General features: G+C 38.0%; 1 protein-coding gene across 7 annotated transcripts in view; it reads left to right on the forward strand.

The window, feature by feature from the left end:
- ANO6 (anoctamin 6) overlaps nucleotides 1–20,989 on the forward strand; it is a 233,363-nt gene that overhangs the window by 167,919 nt on the left and 44,455 nt on the right. For all 7 annotated transcript variants that reach the window (XR_008714674.1, XM_055581548.1, XM_055581512.1 and 4 more), the window contains 2 exons: nucleotides 11,519–11,624; nucleotides 16,137–16,197. Coding sequence is in view for 6 of the 7 variants with exons in the window: in XM_055581548.1 (XP_055437523.1) it covers nucleotides 11,519–11,624; nucleotides 16,137–16,197 (167 nt within the window). In the remaining variant the exon portion in view is untranslated. The remainder of the gene's footprint in view (nucleotides 1–11,518; nucleotides 11,625–16,136; nucleotides 16,198–20,989) is intronic.

Raw genomic sequence — 20,989 nt, forward strand, 5'->3', positions numbered from 1 at the left:
TCTGACAAGACTGTTACCCTTAGGAAACACTCCAGTATTTTAAGGCAATACTTTGAAAAAGAAAGGAGGTTTGAAGAGAGGAACATCTTTGAACTTTTGGCCCCCTGAGGAATGCTTCATTGAGCCCTACAGATGTGAACCGAGAGCAGCTCTGATTGCATCAGGGTTTCAATGGCAAAACTGGTAAAACCATTGTTTCTATGGTTTTTAGAAATTACTTCTTTTTTCTTATAGATTTATTTAATTTACTTATTTTTGGCTGCACTGGGTCTTCGTTGCTGCACGTGGGCTTTCTCTGATTGCAGCAGGTGGAGGCTGTTCTCTAGTTGCAGTGAGCAGGCTTCTCATTGCTTTGGCTTCTCTTGTCATGGAACACGGACTCTAGGGTATGGAGGCTTCATTAGCTGTGGCGCACGGGCTTTGTTGCCCCTTGGCATATGGAATCTCCCCTGACCAGGGATGCAACACACGTCCCTTGCATTGGCGGCCAGATTCTTAACCACTGGACCACAGGGAAGTCTATGACTTTGTTATATATATTAAGTATATATCATAAAACTCGAGTAAATGATACTTTTTGTTTACTTTAAAAAAAAAAACAAACCCACAGTGTTAGAGGGGTAAAAAAGTAATAAAGAATGAGTTTGTGCTTGACGTTGAAACTAAAATACCAGCTATACTGTGTGAAGGGAAACACGTGGATGCCAAAACACTGAATTTCACCATCTATGATCTGAAATGTGTTACTGGTCCTTTGCTTTTGGTGACCTCAACCTCCAGAATGGGTGTGGCACTGAACCAGGCCTTTTCTCTTGTTCATCTGGCCTCTATCTGGGTGTGACAGCCAGATCAGAATTTCTGGGCAACAGTGACAAGCTGATGACCAAATTTGTCTAGCCTGCAGCATATGAGCCTGACTCCAGAGGCAGGAAGTGTACGTGGCAGCTCTGATGTACAGGCGTAATTATCCATTCTATTTAACAAAGGATTCTGAGTGTTGGTGCCCATTATGGCTGTTAGCTTGAAAGCTGCAGATGGTCCTTGAAGTACTTGTCTCTCTTCACTGAAAAAGAGTTTAGAGCTAAAGGCTGAATGTTGATATTTTTTTCCCTGATTTTGTCTTTGGCTTCTCCATTGTTCCAACCAAAAAAAAGGTATCTCAGCTTTCAGAGTGAAAAAGTAGCATTTTTATGTAGTTCTTGCATGGTAGTGGTTCTCATTATTATTTATTTTATAAAGTCACCATACAGTCACCCCACATACTTCCTATATGTGTTTACAGTTAATTTTATTACAAATTGAGTAGATTCACAAGAATAGAAGATAGATTTAAGATGTAAGGAAGAATGATCCATTACCCAATTTAAGAAGAAAACATAACTGTTACCCAGGAAGTTCTTTGCTCAATTGTATCCCCTCACTTTCACTTTGGAAATAATAACTATACTAAATTTTTATTTTTATCATACACTGTATGTTCTTTTTCATATGTACTTGTACCCCTATAAAATATAATTTTGTGTGCTTTTGAAAATATCTGTGCATAAGTGGAAGATACTATAGGTATTTCCTCTTCCATAAAAGGCCTATTTAAAGCTCATACACACTTTAAAATAGCAACTTTATTGAGATATAATTCATATACCATAAAATACAGCCTTTGAAAGTGTACAATTTGTGGTTTGATGTACTTCCACAAAGTTCTGTAACCCTCACCACTATCTAATTTTAGAACACTTTCATCACCCCATAAGGAACCAGTATCCTTTAGAAGTCATTCCCTAACTTCTGTTTCCCTTGTCCACTGGCAATTACTAATCTGCTTTCTGTCTCTACATATTTGCCTATTCTGGACATTTCATTATAAGTGAACCATACCGTGTGTGCAGTATGTGGTGCCATCTTTGTCATCTTTCACTTAGCACATTTTCAAGGGGGCTTCCCAGGTGGTGCTAGTGGTAAGGAACCCACCTGCCAGTGCTGGAGATGTAAGAGATGTGAGTTCGATCCCTGGGTCAGGAAGATCCTCAGAAGGAGGGCATGGCAACTCTCTCCAGTATTCTTGCCTGGAGAATCTCATGAACAGAGGAGCCTGGACGGCTATAGTTCATAGTGTCACAAAGAATTGGACACTACTGAAGCAGAGTTGACTCATTGGAAAAGACTCTGATGCTGGGAGGGATTGGGGGCAGGAAGAGAAGGGGACAACAGAGGATGAGATGGCTGGATGGCATCACCGACTCAATGGACGTGAGTTTGAGTGAACTCCGGGAGTTGGTGATGGACAGGGAGGCCTGGCATGCTGCAATTCATGGGGTCGCAAAGAGTCGGACATGACTGAGTGACTAAACTGAACTGAACTGAAGCAGCTTTGCATGCATGAACACAGTGTTCTCAAGATTCATTCATGGTATAGCATGGATCAGTACTCTATTCCCTTTTGTGGTCAAATAATATGCCATTGTGGAGAAGGAAATGGTAACCCACTCCAGTGTTCTTGCCTGGAAAACCCCATGGACAGAGGAGCCTGGCAGGCTACAGTCCATGGGGTCAGTAAGAGTCGGACACAACTGAGCGACTTCACTTCACTCCACTTTAATATGCCATTGTATGGATATACCACATTATCTATCCAACCATCAGCTGATGTTTGGGTTGTTTGCATTTCTTAGCTATGATGAATAGCTATGAACAAGTATGTACAAGTTTTGTGTGAATATATTTTTTCAATTCTTTTGAGAATATATAAAAAAATGGAATTGCTGGGATATATGATAACTCTAGATTTAACATTTTGAGGACCTGCCAAAGCATTTTTTTTAAGTGACCGCACCATTTTACATTCCCAGTAGCTATGAATGAGTATTCCGATTTCTCCACATCTTCATCAACACTTGTTATTGCTGAATTTTGAATAAATAAGCAAACAAGTAAATGTGTATGTGTGTGTGTTTATCATTCTAATGGGTATGAAGTGGTATGTCATTGTTGGCTTTGATTTGTATTTCCCTAATTCCCAGTGATGTTGAGCATCTTTTCATGTGCTTATTTTGCCACTTGTATCTCTTTAAAGTGTTCAGTACAGCTGTTGAGTTTTAAGTATTCTTTATATATTTTGTGGTAAAAAAGTGAAAGTGAAAGTCACATCCACCTCTTTGCAACCCCATGGACTATACAGTGCATGGAATTCTCCAGGCCAGAATACTAGAGTGGTTAGCCTTTCCCTTCTCCAGGGGATCTTCCCAACCCAGGGATCAAACCCAGGTCTCCCACATTGCAGGTGGGTTTTTTACCGGCTGAGCCACAAGGGAAGCCCAAGAATACTGGAGTGGATAGCCTATTCCCTTCTCCAGAGGATCTTCCCCACCCAGGAATTGAACCAGGGCCTCCTACATTGCAAGTGGATTCTTTACCAACTGATCTACTGTGATAAAATCCCCTTATCAAATATTTTTTTGTATTCCATGGACTCTTTTTCACTTTCTTGATGTTGTCCTTTGAAACACAAAAGCTTTCCATTTTAATGAAGTCCAGTTTACCTGAGATTTTTCTTTTGTTGTTTGTACTTTTACCGTAATATCTTAAAAAGCATTGATAAGCCAAAGTCATGAAGATTTTCTCAGTGTTTATCTTCTAAAAGTTTCTTTTTTTTTTTTAGGTTTAGGTCTATGATTTCATTTTGTAAACAGTATAAAATAAAGATTCAACTTTCTTTCTTGCCAGGTGTATATTCTAGTGTTCCAGCACCATTTTTGTAAACATAATCTTTCCCCATTAGCACCCTTGTATCAAAAATTGTTACTGTCATTCAGTCATTAAGTCATGTCCGACTCTTTGCAACCCCGTGGACTGCAGCACACCAGCCTTCCTTGTCCTCCACTATCCCCCAGAGTTTGCCCAAACTCATGTCCATGGAATCAGTGATGCTGTCTAACTATCTCATCCTCTGCTTCCCTCTTCTACTTTTGCCTTCAATCTTTCCCAGCATCAGAATCTTTTCTAATGAGTCAGCTATTCACATCAGGTGGCCAAAGTATTAATTACTAATTACTAGTACAAAGTATTAATAAAGTGCAAAAATAATTGGCCATAAACATGAGTTTATTAGGGACTGTCAATTCTTTTCTGTCAATACATATGGCAGTCTTTCATGCAAGTCCCACACTATATTGATTGTTATAGCTTTTTAGTAAGTTCACGATTGCTTTGATTTTTCTGGGTACCTTGCATTTCTATAATTTTAGAATCAGCTTTCTCATTTCTTCAAAAAAGCCAGAATTGCATTGAATCTGTAGGTCACTTTGAGAGCTATTACCATCTTAACAGTACCAAGGCTTCTAATTCACGAACACACAATAGCTTTCCATTTATTTAGGTCATCTTTAATTTTTATCAATATTTTATATTTTTCAGTGTATATATTTCACACTTCTTTTCTCTAATCTTAAGTATTTTTATTATTTTTGATGCTACTGTAAATGAAATTATTTTGTTCATTTTATTTTTAGATTATTCATTAATGTATAGAAATATAATTACTTTTTTAATTTAAATTTATTTATTTTAATTAGAGACTAATTACTTTACAATATTGTATTGGTTTTGCCATACATCAACATGAATCTGCCACGGGTATACACGTGTTCCCAGTCCTGAATCCCCCTCCCACCTCCATCCCCATACCATCCCTCTGGGTCATCCCAGTGCACCAGCCGCAAGCATCCTGTATCCTGCATCAAACCTGGACTGGCGATTCGTTTCTCATATGATATTATACATGTTTCAATGCCATTCTCCCAAATCATTCCCCCCCGCACCAAGTCCAAAAGACTGTGTCTCTTTTGCTGTCTCACATACAAGGTTATCATTACCATCTTTCTAAATTCCATATATATGCATTAGTATACTGTATTGGTGTTTTTCTTTCTGGCTTACTTCACTCTGTATAATCGGCTCCAGTTTCATCCACCTCATTAGAACTAATTCAAATGTATTCTTTTTAATGGCTGAGTAATACTCCATTGTGTATATGTACCACAGCTTTCTTATCCATTCATCTGCTGATGGACATCTAGGTGCAAATCATTCAAGCATATTTTCTGACCACAATACAGTAAGATTAGATCTCAATTACAGGAGAAAAACTATTAAAAATTCCAACATATGGAGGCTGAACAACACACTGCTGAATAACCGACAAATCACAAAAGAAATCAAAAAAGAAACCAAAAATATGCATAGAAATGAACAAAAATGAAAACACAACAACCCAAAACCTATGGGACACTGTAAAAGCAGTGTTAAGGGGAAAGTTCATAGCAATACAGGCATACCTCAAGAAACAAGACAAATATAATTACTTTTAATATATTGATTTGTCTTATAACTTCCGGAGAAGGCAATCGCACCCCACTCCAGTACTCTTGCCTGGAAAATCCCATGGACGGAGGAGCCTGGTGGGCTGCAGTCCATGGGGTCTCGAAGAGTTGGACGCGACTGAGCGACTTCACTTGCACTTTTCACTTTTATGCACTGGAGAAGGAAATGGCAACCCACTCCATTGTTCTTGCCTGGAGAATCCCAGGGATGAGGGAGCCTGGTGGGCTGCCATCTGTGGGGTCGCACAGAGTCAGACACGACTGAAGTGACTTAACAGCAGCAGCTTATAACCTCGATGAACTGACTTATTAATTCTAGCAGATTTTTGGTAAATTTCTTTGGATTTTAATGTACAATATCATGTCATCTGGAATAGAAATGATTTTCCTTATTTCTTTCTAATCTGGAGATTTTTAATTTATTTTCCTTATCTGGTTGCCCTGAATAGAACCTCTAGTACAATGTTGAACTTGGGAGGAATCTGTTCAGAGTTTCACCATTAAGTATAATCTTTGCTATGTGTGTTTTTTTCCCCTTATTGAGCTGAGGACATTCTCTTCTGTTCATTGTTTTTAATCCATTATTCTATCAGTATGGCATATTATATAAATTTGTTTTTGTTCAGTGAACAATCCTTGCATTCCTGGATACAGCCCACTTGATTTGATTTACTGGATTTGATTTGCTAATATTTTGTTGAAGATTTTTGCATTTATATTGATAAGAAATAGTAGTCTGTAGTTTTTTTGTGATGCCTTTGTCTGGTTTTGGTATTGGTGTAATACTGGTTTCATAGAATAAATTGAGATATGTTTCTACCTCTTTATTTTTAGAAGAGTTGGTGAAGCATTGGTATCAGTTTTCTTTCAGTGGCTGATAAAATTCACCAGTGAAGCTATATTGGCCTTGACATTTCTTTGATTATTAATTCAGTCTCTTAACTCATTATAGATCTATTCAGGTTTTCTATTTCTTCTTGAGTCAACTTCAATCATTTATGTTTTTCTAGGAACTTATCCATTTCATCTAGATTATTCCATTTGTTGGCATATAATTATTGACAGTAATCCCTTACATTCCCTTCTTTATTTTTGTAATGTCAGTAGTAACGTTCCTCTTTTCATTTCTGATTTTAGGAATTTAAATCTTCTTTTTTTCTTGAATAGTCTAGCTTAAAAGTTGTCAGTTTTATTGATCTTTTCAAAGAACCAACTGTTGATTTTTCTCTGTTGCTTATCTATTCTGTATTCCATTTATTTCTGCCTTTTGTCTTTTGATTGGAATATTTAATTTATTTACATTAAAGTACTTTCTGATTAGGGCTTCCCTTGTGGCTCAGCTGGTAAAGAATCTGCCCACAATGTGAGAGATGCTGGGTTTGATCCTTAGGTTGGGAAGATCCCCTGGAGAAGGGAAAGGCATTCTAGTGTTCTGGCCTGTAGAATTCCATGGACTGGATAGTCCATGGGGTTGCAAAGAGTCGGACACAGCTGAGTGACTTCTCTTCACTTCACTTTCTGATTAAGTTGGCATTACATTGGAGTTAAATCTGCCATTTTACTACAGTAAGTCCCCTACATATGAACATTCAAATTGTGAGCTTTCAAAGATGCAAACGTGCATTTGCATATCCAGTCATGTAAGTTAGTTAACATGTCTGGGATACATTGTCACCTGCATGCGTTGTCTAGAAGCGATGGTGCTTTTGTGTACTTCACTGTATAGAGTACAGTAAGCACAGTAGTACAGTATCTTTATCTGCTTACTCGATGCCAGCCCCTGTGTGCCAGCTGTTGTACTGTATTACTGTAAGATTAAAAATGCTTTGTTTTATTTTTGTCTTTGTTTTTTATGTCTTATTTGTGTGAAAGTATTATAAACCTATTACAATATAGTAATATATAGCTGATTGTGTTATTTGGGTATCTGCACCTTGTTGCACTTAATATATATAAATATATATTATGTAAAAATGTATTTTTATATATTATATATGTTTTTTAACCTATGTAGTTACCTCTACCAGCGATCTTTGGTTTTTCAAGTGAGTTTGACTTACTGCCTAGTGTACTTTCATTTAAGCCTGAAGGATTCTTCTTAGTATTTCTAGTAGGGCAGGTCTGCTAGCAAAGGAGTCTTTCAGATTTTATTTTTGTAGGAGTGTCATCATTTCTCCTCTGTTTTTTGAAAAATAGTTTTGCAGCACATAGAATACTTGATTGACAATCTTTTCCTTTTTTAGCATTTTGACAGTATGATCCAACTGCCTTCTGGTTTCCATGGTTTCGGATTAGGAATCAACTGCTTATCGTACTGAAGAGTCTTTGTATATGTGGAATGACTTTTCTCTTTTGACTATCAGAATTCTATCTTTGTTCTTGACTTTTGATACACTGAGTCTGATGTGCTTATGTTTGGATTTCTCTGTTTATTCTACTTTGAGCCTGTTGAGCTTCTTGGATATACAAATTAATTTATATTAATTTGCTTTCATCAGACTTTGAAAGTTCTTCAGCCATTATTTCTTCACATATTCTTTCTGCCTCTTTCTTTCTCTCATTCCTTCTGGCTGTCCTATTATGTGTATTTTTGATGGTGTCCCACTCATCTCTGAGGCTACATTCATTTTTTGTCATTCCTTATTCTTTGTGATTCTCAGACAAGATAATCTCAATAGACCTAATGTTAAGTTAGCTGTCTTTTTCTTCATCCAGTTCATTCTGCAAAGGAACCTCTCTAGTGAATTTTTTGTTTTACTCATTATATTTATATCTCTAGAATTTCTAGTTGGTCTTCAAGTAATTTTTATCTGTTCATATTCTCTGTACAGTAAGATGCTCACATACTTTATTTCTTTAGGTGTGATTTCTATTAGTTCTTTGAACATATGTATAATTGCTTATTTGTGTCTTCATTTAGTATGTCCAATGTCTGGACATCCTCAGGGAGTTTCTATTGGCTTCTTTTTCACCCTGTGTCATGGCCAAACTTTTCTGTTTCTTTATGTATCTTGTAATTTTTTGTTGAAAACTGGGCATTTTAATTAAAATGTGGCCAATCTGAAAACCAGATTTTACCCCTCCTCAGAGCTTATTATTGCTTCTATTGTCATTGCTGCTGCTGATGGGATTTATTTAGTTAGTTTCCTGAACAAATTCTGTAAAGTTATATTCTTTATCATGCATGGCCACGAGGTCTGTATACAAAAGCTTAGTTATCTGCTAATGATTGGACAGTGATTTCTTTAGATGCCTGGAATCAATCATTTTATTGAGCCTTTGCCAGGTGGCTCTGTGTTTGCATGTTGGGGAATGCCTTCAGCATTCCATCAGGCAGTTTTTATGTTCACTATCAGTTTATCTGGATCTCTAAAGCCAAAGAGTACATCATGAGTAATGCTGGACTGGATGAAGCACAAGCTGGAATCAAGATTGCCAGAAGAAACATCAATAACTTCACATATGCAGATGACACCAACCTTATGGCAGAAAGCAAAGAAGAACTAAAGAGCCTCTTGAAAGTTAAAGAGGAGAGTGAAAAAGCTGGCTTTAAACTCAACATTCAAAAAAAGAAGGTCATGGCATCCAGTCCCATCTCTTCATGGCAAATAGATGGGGAAACAATGGAAACAGTGACGGACTTTATTTTCTTGAGCTCCAAAATCTCTATAGATGGTGAGTGCAGCTGTGAAATTAAAAGATGCTTGCTCCTTGGGAGAAAAGCTATGACCAACCTAGACAGCATATTTAAAAGCATAGACATTACTTTGCCAACAAAGGTCCATCTAGTCAAAGCTATGGCTTTTCCAGTAGTCATGTATGGATGTGAGAGTTGAACCAAAAGAAACCTGAATGAACACCGAAGAATTGATGCTTTTGAACTGTGGTGTTGGAGAAGACTCTTGAGAGTCCCTTGGACAGCAAGGAGATCTGACCAGTCCATCCTAAAGGAAATCAGTCCTGAATATTCATTGGAAGGACCGATGCTGAAGCTGAAACTCCAGTACTTTGGCCACCTGATGTGAAGAACTGACTCATTGGAAAAGACCCTGATGCTGGGAAAGATTGAAGGTGGGAGGAGAAGGGGATGACAAGAATGAGATGGTTGGATGGCATCACCGACTCGATGGACATGGAGTTTGAGTGAACTCGGAGAGTTGGTGATGGACAAGGTAGCCTGGTGTGCTGCAGTCCATGGGGTCACAGAGTCGGACATGACTGAGCAACTGAACTGGACTGAACTGAGGCTACCTTGGTTGTGAGACTGTTGGCTTTAATGGGCAACATGAAGCTGAGGTTATGGGGATGGGGATAAGCCAAGTTACAATGCCACAAAACTCACTCTTTTATGGAAAAGATTTAGTTGTTTTTTCTCAAATAAACACTTCTCATACTATTGGTTTCTGCAGTTCTGCAGAGGTTAATTTTGACAGATTTTGTCAAGTTCTTTGCTTTGTGGAGGGGCATGTTTTCCAAGATCTTGACTCAGATATTCTTGAAGTGTTTCTCATGCCCAGTTATTTTTTACTGAGTTATTTGCAGTGCTAACTAATTCTGCAATTCCAATCCCATTCACATTGGAGTCAATCTGCATAGCTTCTCCTAGAGTGAGCAGTGTGCAACCTGTTGTTATTAATAGTTTGCTGGGTTTTTCTTATTAACTTGTTGGAGTTTTTAAAATACTCTTGTGAGTAGTCCTTTGTCATTCCTGTATATTGCAAAACTTCTGCCAGTCTGTGGCTATTTTTTTCCCCCTCTCTTTGTAGTGCTTTAATGTGGTTCTTACTTTTAAAAGATTTTGAATGTATTGATATTTTTCTTTATGATTTATGCTTTTTTGTTTTTCTTTAGTAGTATTTTCCTTTACCCCTAGGTTATCTAGATACTCGTCTGTAACTTGGTACTTTTGCAGTTATATTTTCCACCTGGAATTTGATTTATATGTAATAGGATTTAGGGGTTCACTTTCACCTTGTTCTGTATGGATATTCCACTGCAGCAGCCCTGTTTATTCAAACATCAGTTTTTACCTTACTGGTTTGCTGGGTCGATGCTGCCTATTATATATCAGTTTTGGTGTATGCAGAGGTCTCTTGCTGAACTCTATTTTTCTCTTTTGCTCAGTTTTTCTTAACTTAAAGGGTTCCCAGGTGATTGACTGGTAAAGAATCTGCTTGTCAATTCAGGAGACGTGGGTTTGATCCCTGGGTGGAGAAGATCCCCTGGAGAAGGAAATGGCAACCCACTCCAGTATTCTTGCCTGAGAAATCTCATGGACAGAGGTTGGTGGGCTATAGTCTGTAGAGTCACAAGACCTTAGCAACTAAACAACAACCCCAGTAGCACCTTGTTCTTTAGGAGATGTCTTGACTGTTCTGAGGCTTTGCTTTTCTATTAAATTTATAGCTCAAATAAGGGAGAAATGACATCTTCAAGTATTGATTCTTCCAAATGATGAACATGATAATTTACCTATTTATATAGGTTCTTCACTCTTTTACAACAATTTCAACATTTTCCCCATATAAATTTTGTACATTTTGAATTAGATTTTTGTTCCTGGGCTCTTCATATTTTTAAGTTGTTGAAAAACGGTTATAAAAAATTAAAACTCTTAACTGTGGCAGGTCTTTAGAGACACAATTTCTTTTTTGTGACCCTACATATATATATTATATACCGATTTTGTGTCCAGCAAACTTACTAAACTCATTTATTCTCATAATTTATCTGCAAGTTTTATTGAGTTGTCCATATAAACAATTATGTGATTTATTAGGGATAGCAGGTTTTTTTCCTTGCCATTCCCCCTGTCTTTGTTTTTTTTGTTTATTTTTTTTTTTATTAACTATGTTGACAGTGGTATCACAACCAGTGAAAAGAAGCAGTGATAGTGGGACATAGTATCTTGTTTCTGATGTAAAGGAAATACTTTCAGCCTTTTACTGTTAAGTATAATGTCTTTTATAGGTTTTATACAGCAAGATTTTATCAGGTTAATGAAGTTCATTTCCACTCCTAGTTTTATAAGAATTTAGTTAGTTTTTTATCATGAATGGATGTTGGATCTTATCATTCTGATAAAAAGTCTTGTTCATTAAATTTTTAAAAATTAAACTTTATTTTTCTCTTTTCTTTAGCAAAGAAGTTTGTGATCCTGATATTGGTGGCCAGATCATAATGTGTCCTCAGTGTGATAAAGAGTGTCCATTCTGGTCACTCAATGTTACTTGCGAGTCCTCAAAGGTATTTTTTTCAAACATTTACAAGTAATGAAAGCTTTTTTTGCCTTCTAATAATTTTAGTACAACATAGTGCTTAAATTTTTTTCCTCTTGAGGAATTTAGAAAGGTAATTTTCAGCTAAGCCTTCATTTGCAAAGATAGGTATAAAATACGTGTGTTATTCCTTGTTTATAAATAATACATTGAAATTAAAAGCCTTATCAATAATCTCCTGAAAGGTCAGTGAAGAACTGTGGAATTGAAACTGCTTGAGTGTTTCAAGTAATCAAAGCAGATTTCTCAAACCTGGCTTATCTCATAAATACTTTTTAATAGGTTTACTGTTATAAGTATTTTCCTTAATTCAAGTGAATGGAAACCTGAAATCTGTACTTGTTTTTCCACTTTGAAAGTATGCTGAAACTCTCCTTGGATTTTTAAAGACTTTGCCGATCAGATTTAGACTGTATTTATAAAAATGCATAAGAAAGGTTTTGTCTTCAAATGGTAACAGATATTCACTTTGTCTCTAAACATTCCTACCAAACACATCTGGTTCCCCTTACACATGCAGATAGATGGTCTTGAGCTATATGACTACTTAAAATCCAGGAGGTTTAGCAAAGGCATTGAGACTGGAGGGAGCTTCCTGAAAGGCATGCCAGAAAGGCTAGACAGGAAGAAAGATGGTTGGCTTGCTTCAGAAGGTTTTCCTGATAACTTTGACCTTCATAGAATTCTTCCCTGTCTTGATCTCTCTGTCCCCTCACTCTGCTCTGAAAGTTTAGGAATATTTCTATGATCTCAGAATATTCTGATCTGCTCCATGTAAGTCTTACTTTAACTGAATACATAGCTAATATAGTGATGCTACTTTATAGTTTAGACTTCACGAACTTATACTCATACCTGTAATATCACTTGATGCACAAAACAGTGCTGTGAGGCAGGCAGAACGAGTGTTGCCTCTATTTTACAGATTAGAACACTGAATCTGTGGGATTAAATAATTTGCTCAACCACCCGCCTAGTGACAGACAAGCCAGAAAACGACAACACATCTGCCTTCCTTGCTATTACCGTGTTCCTCACTGGCTGACTGTAGGAGCACGTACTTCACTCTTGAATCGAACTCAGTTAGAAAAATTGCTCCACCACTTAATTAAGAGGATCTCAGGATCTTGTCAGCACATGTATTTTTATACTTTATGAGTTAAATTAGATTTCATCGCCCACTCCCCTTCAACCAACACAAGTTCTAGACTATAAATACCCATCATAGGTCACTCAAAGTGAAAGACTTGGAGGTCGTAAGAGAGAAGCTGCCTTCCAGTACTGTTGACTCATAAAGGGCCTTAGTGTGTATCCCCAGGCCACAGGATTTAAGGCAAGTGCTGGGGATAAGACCAGAGGCAAACTGTACTCCACAGAGTACAAATGGAAATTCCATTTTCCTTACGAAATTTTCACACTCTCATGTTTTGGGGAAAAAGAGTGAATCATTCTCCTCCAGTTTCAAAAAAAATCCTTTGAGTCTTTTCAGAGTGATTTACAAAGGGAGGGAAGTGTATAAAAGAATATAAGTAAAAGAATGAAATGAAAAAATAAGGTAAAAAAGGAAAAAAGAGAAGCACCTTTCCTGTTTGTTGGTTAATTCAATCATTTCTTCATTTATACATTTTATAGTCATTTCTTTCCTTTTGGAAAGTGATGGAATATTCACTAGATATGTATGCCAGAATTATTAATAAATTAGAAATAGATCATCAGGATCAAGGAAATGAAGAAACAGTTATGGAAATAATCAGGATTGATACTGGTTTTGTGACTGAGCATTAAATAAAGTTCTTAGCTTTTTAGCTGGCAAGATAAAGAGGAAATATGATTAAGTTATAATGTTTAGGTCTTTGAAATGCATTGTTACATAATTTTGATTTTGTTCCTTTGCAGGAAGAAAGCATAGCAAATTGTCACTTTTCTAGATTCTAACTTTTCCAGATTTCTATCCTCCACTTAAAATCATCATGCCCGCATGTACAGCTCTCTCTGCCTTCCTGCTCCACATGACTAAAGCAGTGTCCTGACTCGGGGCCCCTGTTGGCACAGCCAGCTTTCCCTCTCTGCCATCCTGCCAAACAAGCTAAGCTAAGCTTCTTACCAAGAAAACTCTTTGCTTATCTCCCCCTTTACTTCCTGTTTCCATGTTGTTTCTGGGGCATGTAGAGCAGAGAGGCCAACCATCCTATACTTTCAGTTCCTCAATTCTTACCCATATGGCAAAAATGGTAACTTCCTCCAAGCCACCTAACTCTCTCTCATAGGAGTGCAAGGCACATCTTGCTTTGTAAGATGTCTTGAGCTCGGCAGCTGCGGTGAGCTTGGCTTTAGCAGTACACTTGCCTTTTCTTGCTGCTCCTTTCCCTCCCACTCCTCTGGTATTGACAGATGTGCTTTCAGTGGCTTTTTGTCAGCATAATAGCATTTTCTCTTTCTGGAATGGGAGGGTAGAGGCATCAGGGCAAATAGGGAGGTATCACATAGAGAGAGGTTTGCACTGATTCCTAGAAGAGAAGTAACACTGGACAGAATCTTCAATAATAACATTATAACACGCAGAACTGTATTTCATAGGACTTTTCCTCTAATAATTTTTCAATAAACGATAAGACATGACATTAAAAGAGAGCTTGAAAAAGATAGTTCAAGATAGTCAAAGCTAAAAGATTTGAAATCTGTGTTCTGTGTAATCCCAGGACTAGAGTAGGTGGGGAGCACTGTTCCCCAGATTGATCACTCATTTGTTAATTCTGTCTTCCTTGAGCTGGATTTTTGAGAGGAGTAACTGAATGACAGTTTGGGACTATTCTTTCTGCTCAGGAAATATATGTGTGATTGAGGGGCATCTACATGATTTGGAAAAGGATATATAAGAAGATGGGTGGAGAAGGAAACGGCAACCCACTCCAGTATTCATGCCTGGAAAATCCCATGGACCGAGGGGCCTGGTGGGCTACAATCCATGGGGTCGCAAAGAGTCAGACACGACTGAGCGACTTCTGTGTTTTTGAAGCTCAAAGGGATATGGGCCACTGAAAAGGATATAAACCAGGGCAGAATTTCTTAAAGAAGTAACAGATTAGTTAGTTACCACATCAAGATAAATGGAATCGAGAGAGAGATGCTACCAAGAGAGCTGGGCAGTACTGCTTAAATAATGCTCAAGAGTTTCTATTCTTAAATTGTTTCCTTTTGAGAGAAGATGAGCAGCACTGGGCCCACTCACCTCTGCCTTTTTTTGTTCCCCACTTTGGTTATGTGTTGTTACTTTCGGAATTGCACTTTTTTCACCTTGTCATAGTAGCTGCCCAAGTGTGTTTTTATAAACATGGGGTTCTAGAGCGCTGGCTTCCTGGGGCAGAGGAAAGAAAGAAATGCGTGTTGTACAAAATAAGTACGTTCATATGTTTAATAAAATAGTTCTATTATTGAAAAAAAAAAGAAGATGGGTAGGTGGATATGATTTTACAAAAATAACCTTAACTTATATTTTATTTAGGTGGAAGTTTATTCATTTTGCATCAGTATAAGGGCAACCCAGAAAGAACTTTTAAAAAGTCAAGTTCTTTATTTAGAAGCAGCTTTGAATTTTCTTTTGCACTGAAGAGTTTGCTTTTATTTATTTTTAGCCTATAGCTTCCTTTACTAGCATGTCTTCTTTACTTTTCATAAGCTCTTTCATAAAGTTGATATTGTGTTTGCCACTTTTTCTACTAATTTTATAGACCTTTTTAGGAGATATAAAAATGCTCACTGATGAAAAATTGGTAGCTAATTGGAAAATTTTTCAGGAATTAATAGAGGGAGACAATTAGCAAAAATTTGAAAGTTAGTAAGCTAGTAAATAGAGTATGTAGTGTATTCATTCGTGATCATTGTACCCTTTGTAATGTCAGCAAAAGCACTTTTGCATCTTTATCCTGATGAAAGCTTCTGTCAGCCATGATAGAAAAGTCATCATTGGATTTAAGGAAAACAAGCTCTGGAGGAGACCCATCTTAAAGTAAACGCCAGTTTTGTGCTTCTCTTAACAACAAAACCAGGAATTCGGGAACTTGCCCTCTGACCAGGGTGGGATGATAAGATGCAAATCATAAATCTCAAAGTTGTTTGGAGTTCATTGTACTCTTCGGGCCATTCTGTTTCCTCGAATTCACTCTGATCATCCATAAAAAGAGGCTGTTATTCAAAAGTATGTTAGAGGCTTTCAGCAAAATGGAATCTTAACAGCTGTGCTTATTTCTTTATCAAGACACAGAAAGATTCCTTTGGAAAATGTAGTCTGGTAAAAGCTATGTGCTTTCAGGAGAATGAGAAATCTCATCTGTAAGTATGTAGTAGATATGGTGATTGTCAAACTAGGCAACAGATTTAAAAGAAATTTCCAGACTGTAAGATATACAAAGCAGTGCATATTTGATGAATTCTAGTAGGTGAAGAACATAATTCATGTAAATGTCATTATTGTATTTTACAGAAATTGTGCATCTTTGACAGTTTTGGAACCCTAGTCTTTGCAGTATTTATGGGGGTGTGGGGTAAGTTATATATATATATATTTTTTTTTTTTTTTTCAGTTTCCTTTTGCCTCTTAACTGAAATCAAACAAACAAAAACCCTAAAATCACATAAGTACTGAACTTAACATCTTTATACGGTTTTATATAAAGAGACTATGAAAACAACCCACTTTTAGTCTCTTGGATTGCCCAAGCTTCAGCTCCCCTGGAACTCCACATTTATAATTCTTAGGGCCATTGTATCAATTATGGCATAAAAAAACTACCTCAAAATGTAGTGGCTTAAAACCCACATGTATTATTTCTCATGGTTCTCGTGTCAGATGGGAAATTCACCAAGCAGGGTTGGTGTACAGGGCTCAACTGGGCCACCTCGTCTTGGTCTGCATGGTTTCTCAACCTCCAGGAGCTGGACCAGCATTCTTCACGTGGCAGTTCAGGGTTCCAAAGAGAAGCAGGAAAGGAAAAGTACACATCAGGCATTTTTTAAGCCTACATTTGCATCTAGTTTGCAAATGTTCCATCAACCAAAGCATGTCATGGTCAACCCAACAACAATGTGAAGAGATGGATGGACAGCTTAAGGGCTTAGATAATACAGGGAGGCATGGTTCACTGGCAGCTGTTGTTGTAACAGCATCCCTAGCTGTGATCCAACCTAATTTTCATGGGATTGGGATTCAGGAAGAGCAGCAACGTGGGGATTCCAGGTAAGCTTTCTTGTTTATATACTTCTGTATGAGTAACTAGATAATGAATACATGCTGCTACTCTTATCATAATAACATTCTGTTTAATAAATAGGACAGATGTGATCCTTAAGAATATAATTTGTATATAGAAGCTTTAACACTATATATTATTTATCTTAAAGAGCATCATTAATGTAATGAGGCAATTATCATCTTATACAGACTTTGACATGTTTAATTGATGTGAATGTTCTACCATAGGAGAAAAAAATGTTCATTTTCGAAGATAAATGCATTTCCAATTTCATTGTGTGAGTCTGGGATAAAACAGTTCAGGGTATAGATAGGTGGGGGAGGAAACAGAACCAAGTTTCTTATTTTGGAGAAGACAGCCTGTCAACGCATGCTACTTACATACAGACACCATTGTTTATAGGTGTCCCTGGCGGTATTTCTCTTTTGCAGTGGTTGTGCCTATGAAAGGTCCCCAAATGAATCACAAAACAGGCAGGCCAATTACTTTGGACACTTTTAAGAGATATTAGTTGCCACTCCTGCATAAAGTAAACTGTAAGATAGCCAAATATACCTAGTAAGTCACATTGTCATTCAGACATTTAGCATGTTTTGGCTGGAGACCAAACAGTAGCTAATATTTGCCACACGGAAGAATAAAGATCAAGTTCATATATTAAGATTCTCTGTACTCCTTCACTGTGAAATACACCTTTCATTTTTTTCATCCTTGTAAGAGGGTGAGTGCTGAACATGTGGGCAGGGGCAGTTGTAACTAAACTGCCCAAACCTCAGTCTCAACACTAATTCAGAATCTATAAAATTCAAACACATCTATTGAACTCCATATATTAATAGAGCTGATAGCCCTAATTAAAAGAGACTTCTTAAATGAAGCAAAAATTACTAACTTTGACACAAAAGAAAAGCTTCAAATTTCCTAACCAGCTCTGCTTTCTGTGATCATTAAACTACACCATGTTTATAGAAGCGACAGGCATATTGAGCTGCTGATTTTATTTCATCAGATTTTAGAATGCAGAAAACATTTCAGCCCTGCTCACGGCACCATATGTGTATCTTTAAGGATATGTGTGTGTATGATGAAGTTTTTATTTTAAATGCCTTATTGCTTTTCTTGTTACCTCTGCCTGATGAGAACTACTGCTGGGAACCTCATTACGGAAAGCCTGCAATTGCAAAACTGAAGTTTTTCATATCACCATCATCATATTCCTGTACCATCTCTTGTGCCCAGATGTATGTTGCAGAGTATTTTTATTCTCCCTGGAAACTATAAAAGTTGAAAGGAGAAAACCTTGTATAATAAATTTCGCATAAATCATGTACTTCTTTGAAAAGTATCCCCCCTTTTAGGCCAAGCCAGTCCATCTGCTCCTACTGACTCCTAGAGTGCTAAACACCAACTACTCTCGGTGGAAGTAGAGGTTCTGAAAGCCTTCTCCCCTCCCCATTCCTTGTCGTTTCTTACCTACTTCCCTTTGATGCTCCCCACCAGCCTCTTGGCTGGCTGCATGACTGCCATTTTTAATTTTCACCTTTGAGTTCTAGGGTGGGCCTAGTGATTCCTAGAAAAACTCAGACACCTAGCTCACAAGAAGGGGGATTTCAGGAAGCCGTCACCCTAACTAGCTTCACTTGGAGATCAGAAAGTGACTATTAACAACTGTTCGTTTCAGGTCTCTGCTTCTGTGGCTGCATCCACACTAGCAAAATGATGCAACTCCTGTAACCACCTCTGTCTCCATTCAGCTGCATCTGATGTTGGTGACACACAGGTGCATCTGATGGGCATTCAAAAACCACATCTGGAATCCTAGCTGCAGGAGAGTCTGGAGACGTATTTTTTTTTAGAATTACAGTGTTTAAAATGTATTCAAATATAGTTGACTTACAACATCGTGTTAATTTCTGCTGTACAGCACAGTTACTCAATTATACACACACAGGAATTCTTCATATGTTTTCCATTATGGCTTATCACAGTATATTGAATATAGTTCCCTGTACAATACAGTATGACCTTGTTATTTATCCCGAGAAATGTATCTTCAGCCTTGTAGTCTTTCAGTTAGGAAGTAGGAATCTAGGCTAAGCAAACTCATCTGCCTTTGTGAGTGATTACAGAAGTCTGAATAGTTTCAAGACCCAATAAAACCTGCCAGGCCTTTAGCAACAAACTGTTAAAGCAACCAGAACGATCCCAGCTACAGAGTGGGCCTTGTCCTTAGACATTGCTGGATACAACCACCTACACTGTGTATTGGAATCTTCCATCAGATGGATATTTTCTTTAGCTGTATAATATCCTGATTAAGAGGACCAGCTGGTTTTGGTTCCCATGGTCCTAGGCAGCCTTCTCTGTCTTCTTATTCTATGTTCATTCTATGTTCTTATGAAACGTATGCTATGTTTCATACTCTGTGTTCATTGTCTTATTCTGTGTCTCTCTCAGTCAGCTAGAGCTGCCTGGGACATGGTTTGCCAGAGAATGTGAGTGCCGTGCGCCCCTCTGGAGTCCAACCAGTTGTTTTATTGCAGGAAGAGAGAGCACAAAAGATAGAGAACAGGAAATTCCTGTCTGGCATCATGCAGTCACCCCAGACCCCCGTGCTGTCACTCTGGGACATGCAGCCCTGTGAGCAAGCAGCCACGTGGCCAAGGACGCTCCAAGCATTGAGTGGTTATACTGGGCTATGGAGCCTGTCATAGACCCTGCTGAGTTCTCAGCTCTATGACACGAGGAACTAAGAAACTCCCACCCATTCCTGCAGCCCTCCAAGGTTCCGAGGATTTGCTGCCCACTCACTGTTTTTCCGGAGAAGGCAATGGCACCCCACTCCAGTACTCTTGCCTGGAAAATCCCATGGACGGAGGAGCCTGGTAGGCTGCAGTCCATGGGGTCGCTAGGAGTCGGACATGACTGAGCGACTTCACTTTCATTTTTCATTTTCGTGCCTTGGAGAAGGAAATGGCAACCCACTCCAGTATTCTTGCCTGGAGAATCCCAGGGATGGGGGAGCCTGGTGGGCTGCCATCTATGGGGTCGCACGGAGTCGGACACAACTGAAGCGACTTAGCAGCAGCAGCATTATTTTTCATCAGGCCATTTCTGGCTTGCACAGAAGTCCTATCACTTCCCACTCAGAATGTGTCAACTTCAGAATTTGGTAAAAAGCATCCATTTTATGTTCAAGTTCAGGGAGGAAGGGGAAGGGTATCCACTGTCCTTTCCTTATAGCAACTGATTAAATTGCTTCTCTTGCTTTTTGTGAGAAGAGAAGTTTTCATAACTCATCTCCTGCTAATACTGTTGCTAGATTGTTACTGAGCAAATGAATGGCTGTTACACTCCCATTCTAAAGATGAGGAAAATGACACTCAGGCAGATGCAGCAAATTACTAGAGGCCCCAAAGACAAAAAGTGACAATCACAGAATCAGAGCTCTGTAGGTACTTTGGTTGTTGTCAGCCCTTAAATCAGTGACAAAATGCAGGGAATAGTAATAAAGTTGTAACAGACTTTTAAAAGGATATGGAAGTATTTATTTGATATAATTGCACTATCTTATCTGGGGATCTGAGAAATGGGCTAGAAAATAATGGTTCTACAACCTTGGTCCTACCTCACCTATGCAGGTATGGACCCTTCTTTCTGGATCAGGAGTAAGGAAGCCCAGCCTCACGAGATCAGTCCTGTTCATTTTATCCACCTGCTTGTGGGTGCCAAAACACAGTAGGGCTTTCATGTCCTGCATCACAGATTTTTTTCAAATAGTTATGCTTGAAGATTTAAATTCGTGAAAGTAAGCTGCTTTTTCAAATGAAGTGAAAAGTAATTTTCTTTACTTAGAAGAAGAAGAAAATAAGAATTTTCTTCATTGAAAATCAATAAAAATTTCAAAAATAGTTGTATTTCTCATATTTCAATTAAAGTGACAAAATTTAGAGAGATTCCATAAACACAGGGAAAGTATCCAAAGTGGCTTTAGAGAGCTTTTTCCAGGCTAGCCTTATAAAGAGGCTGTTAAAGGAAAGATACCATCTTCTCACCCACCCACAGTCCCTTTCTTGGGGTTGGA

The sequence above is a fragment of the Bubalus kerabau genome, chromosome 1, assembly GCF_029407905.1.
Source record: "Bubalus kerabau isolate K-KA32 ecotype Philippines breed swamp buffalo chromosome 1, PCC_UOA_SB_1v2, whole genome shotgun sequence".
Lineage (NCBI taxonomy): Eukaryota > Metazoa > Chordata > Mammalia > Artiodactyla > Bovidae > Bubalus > Bubalus kerabau.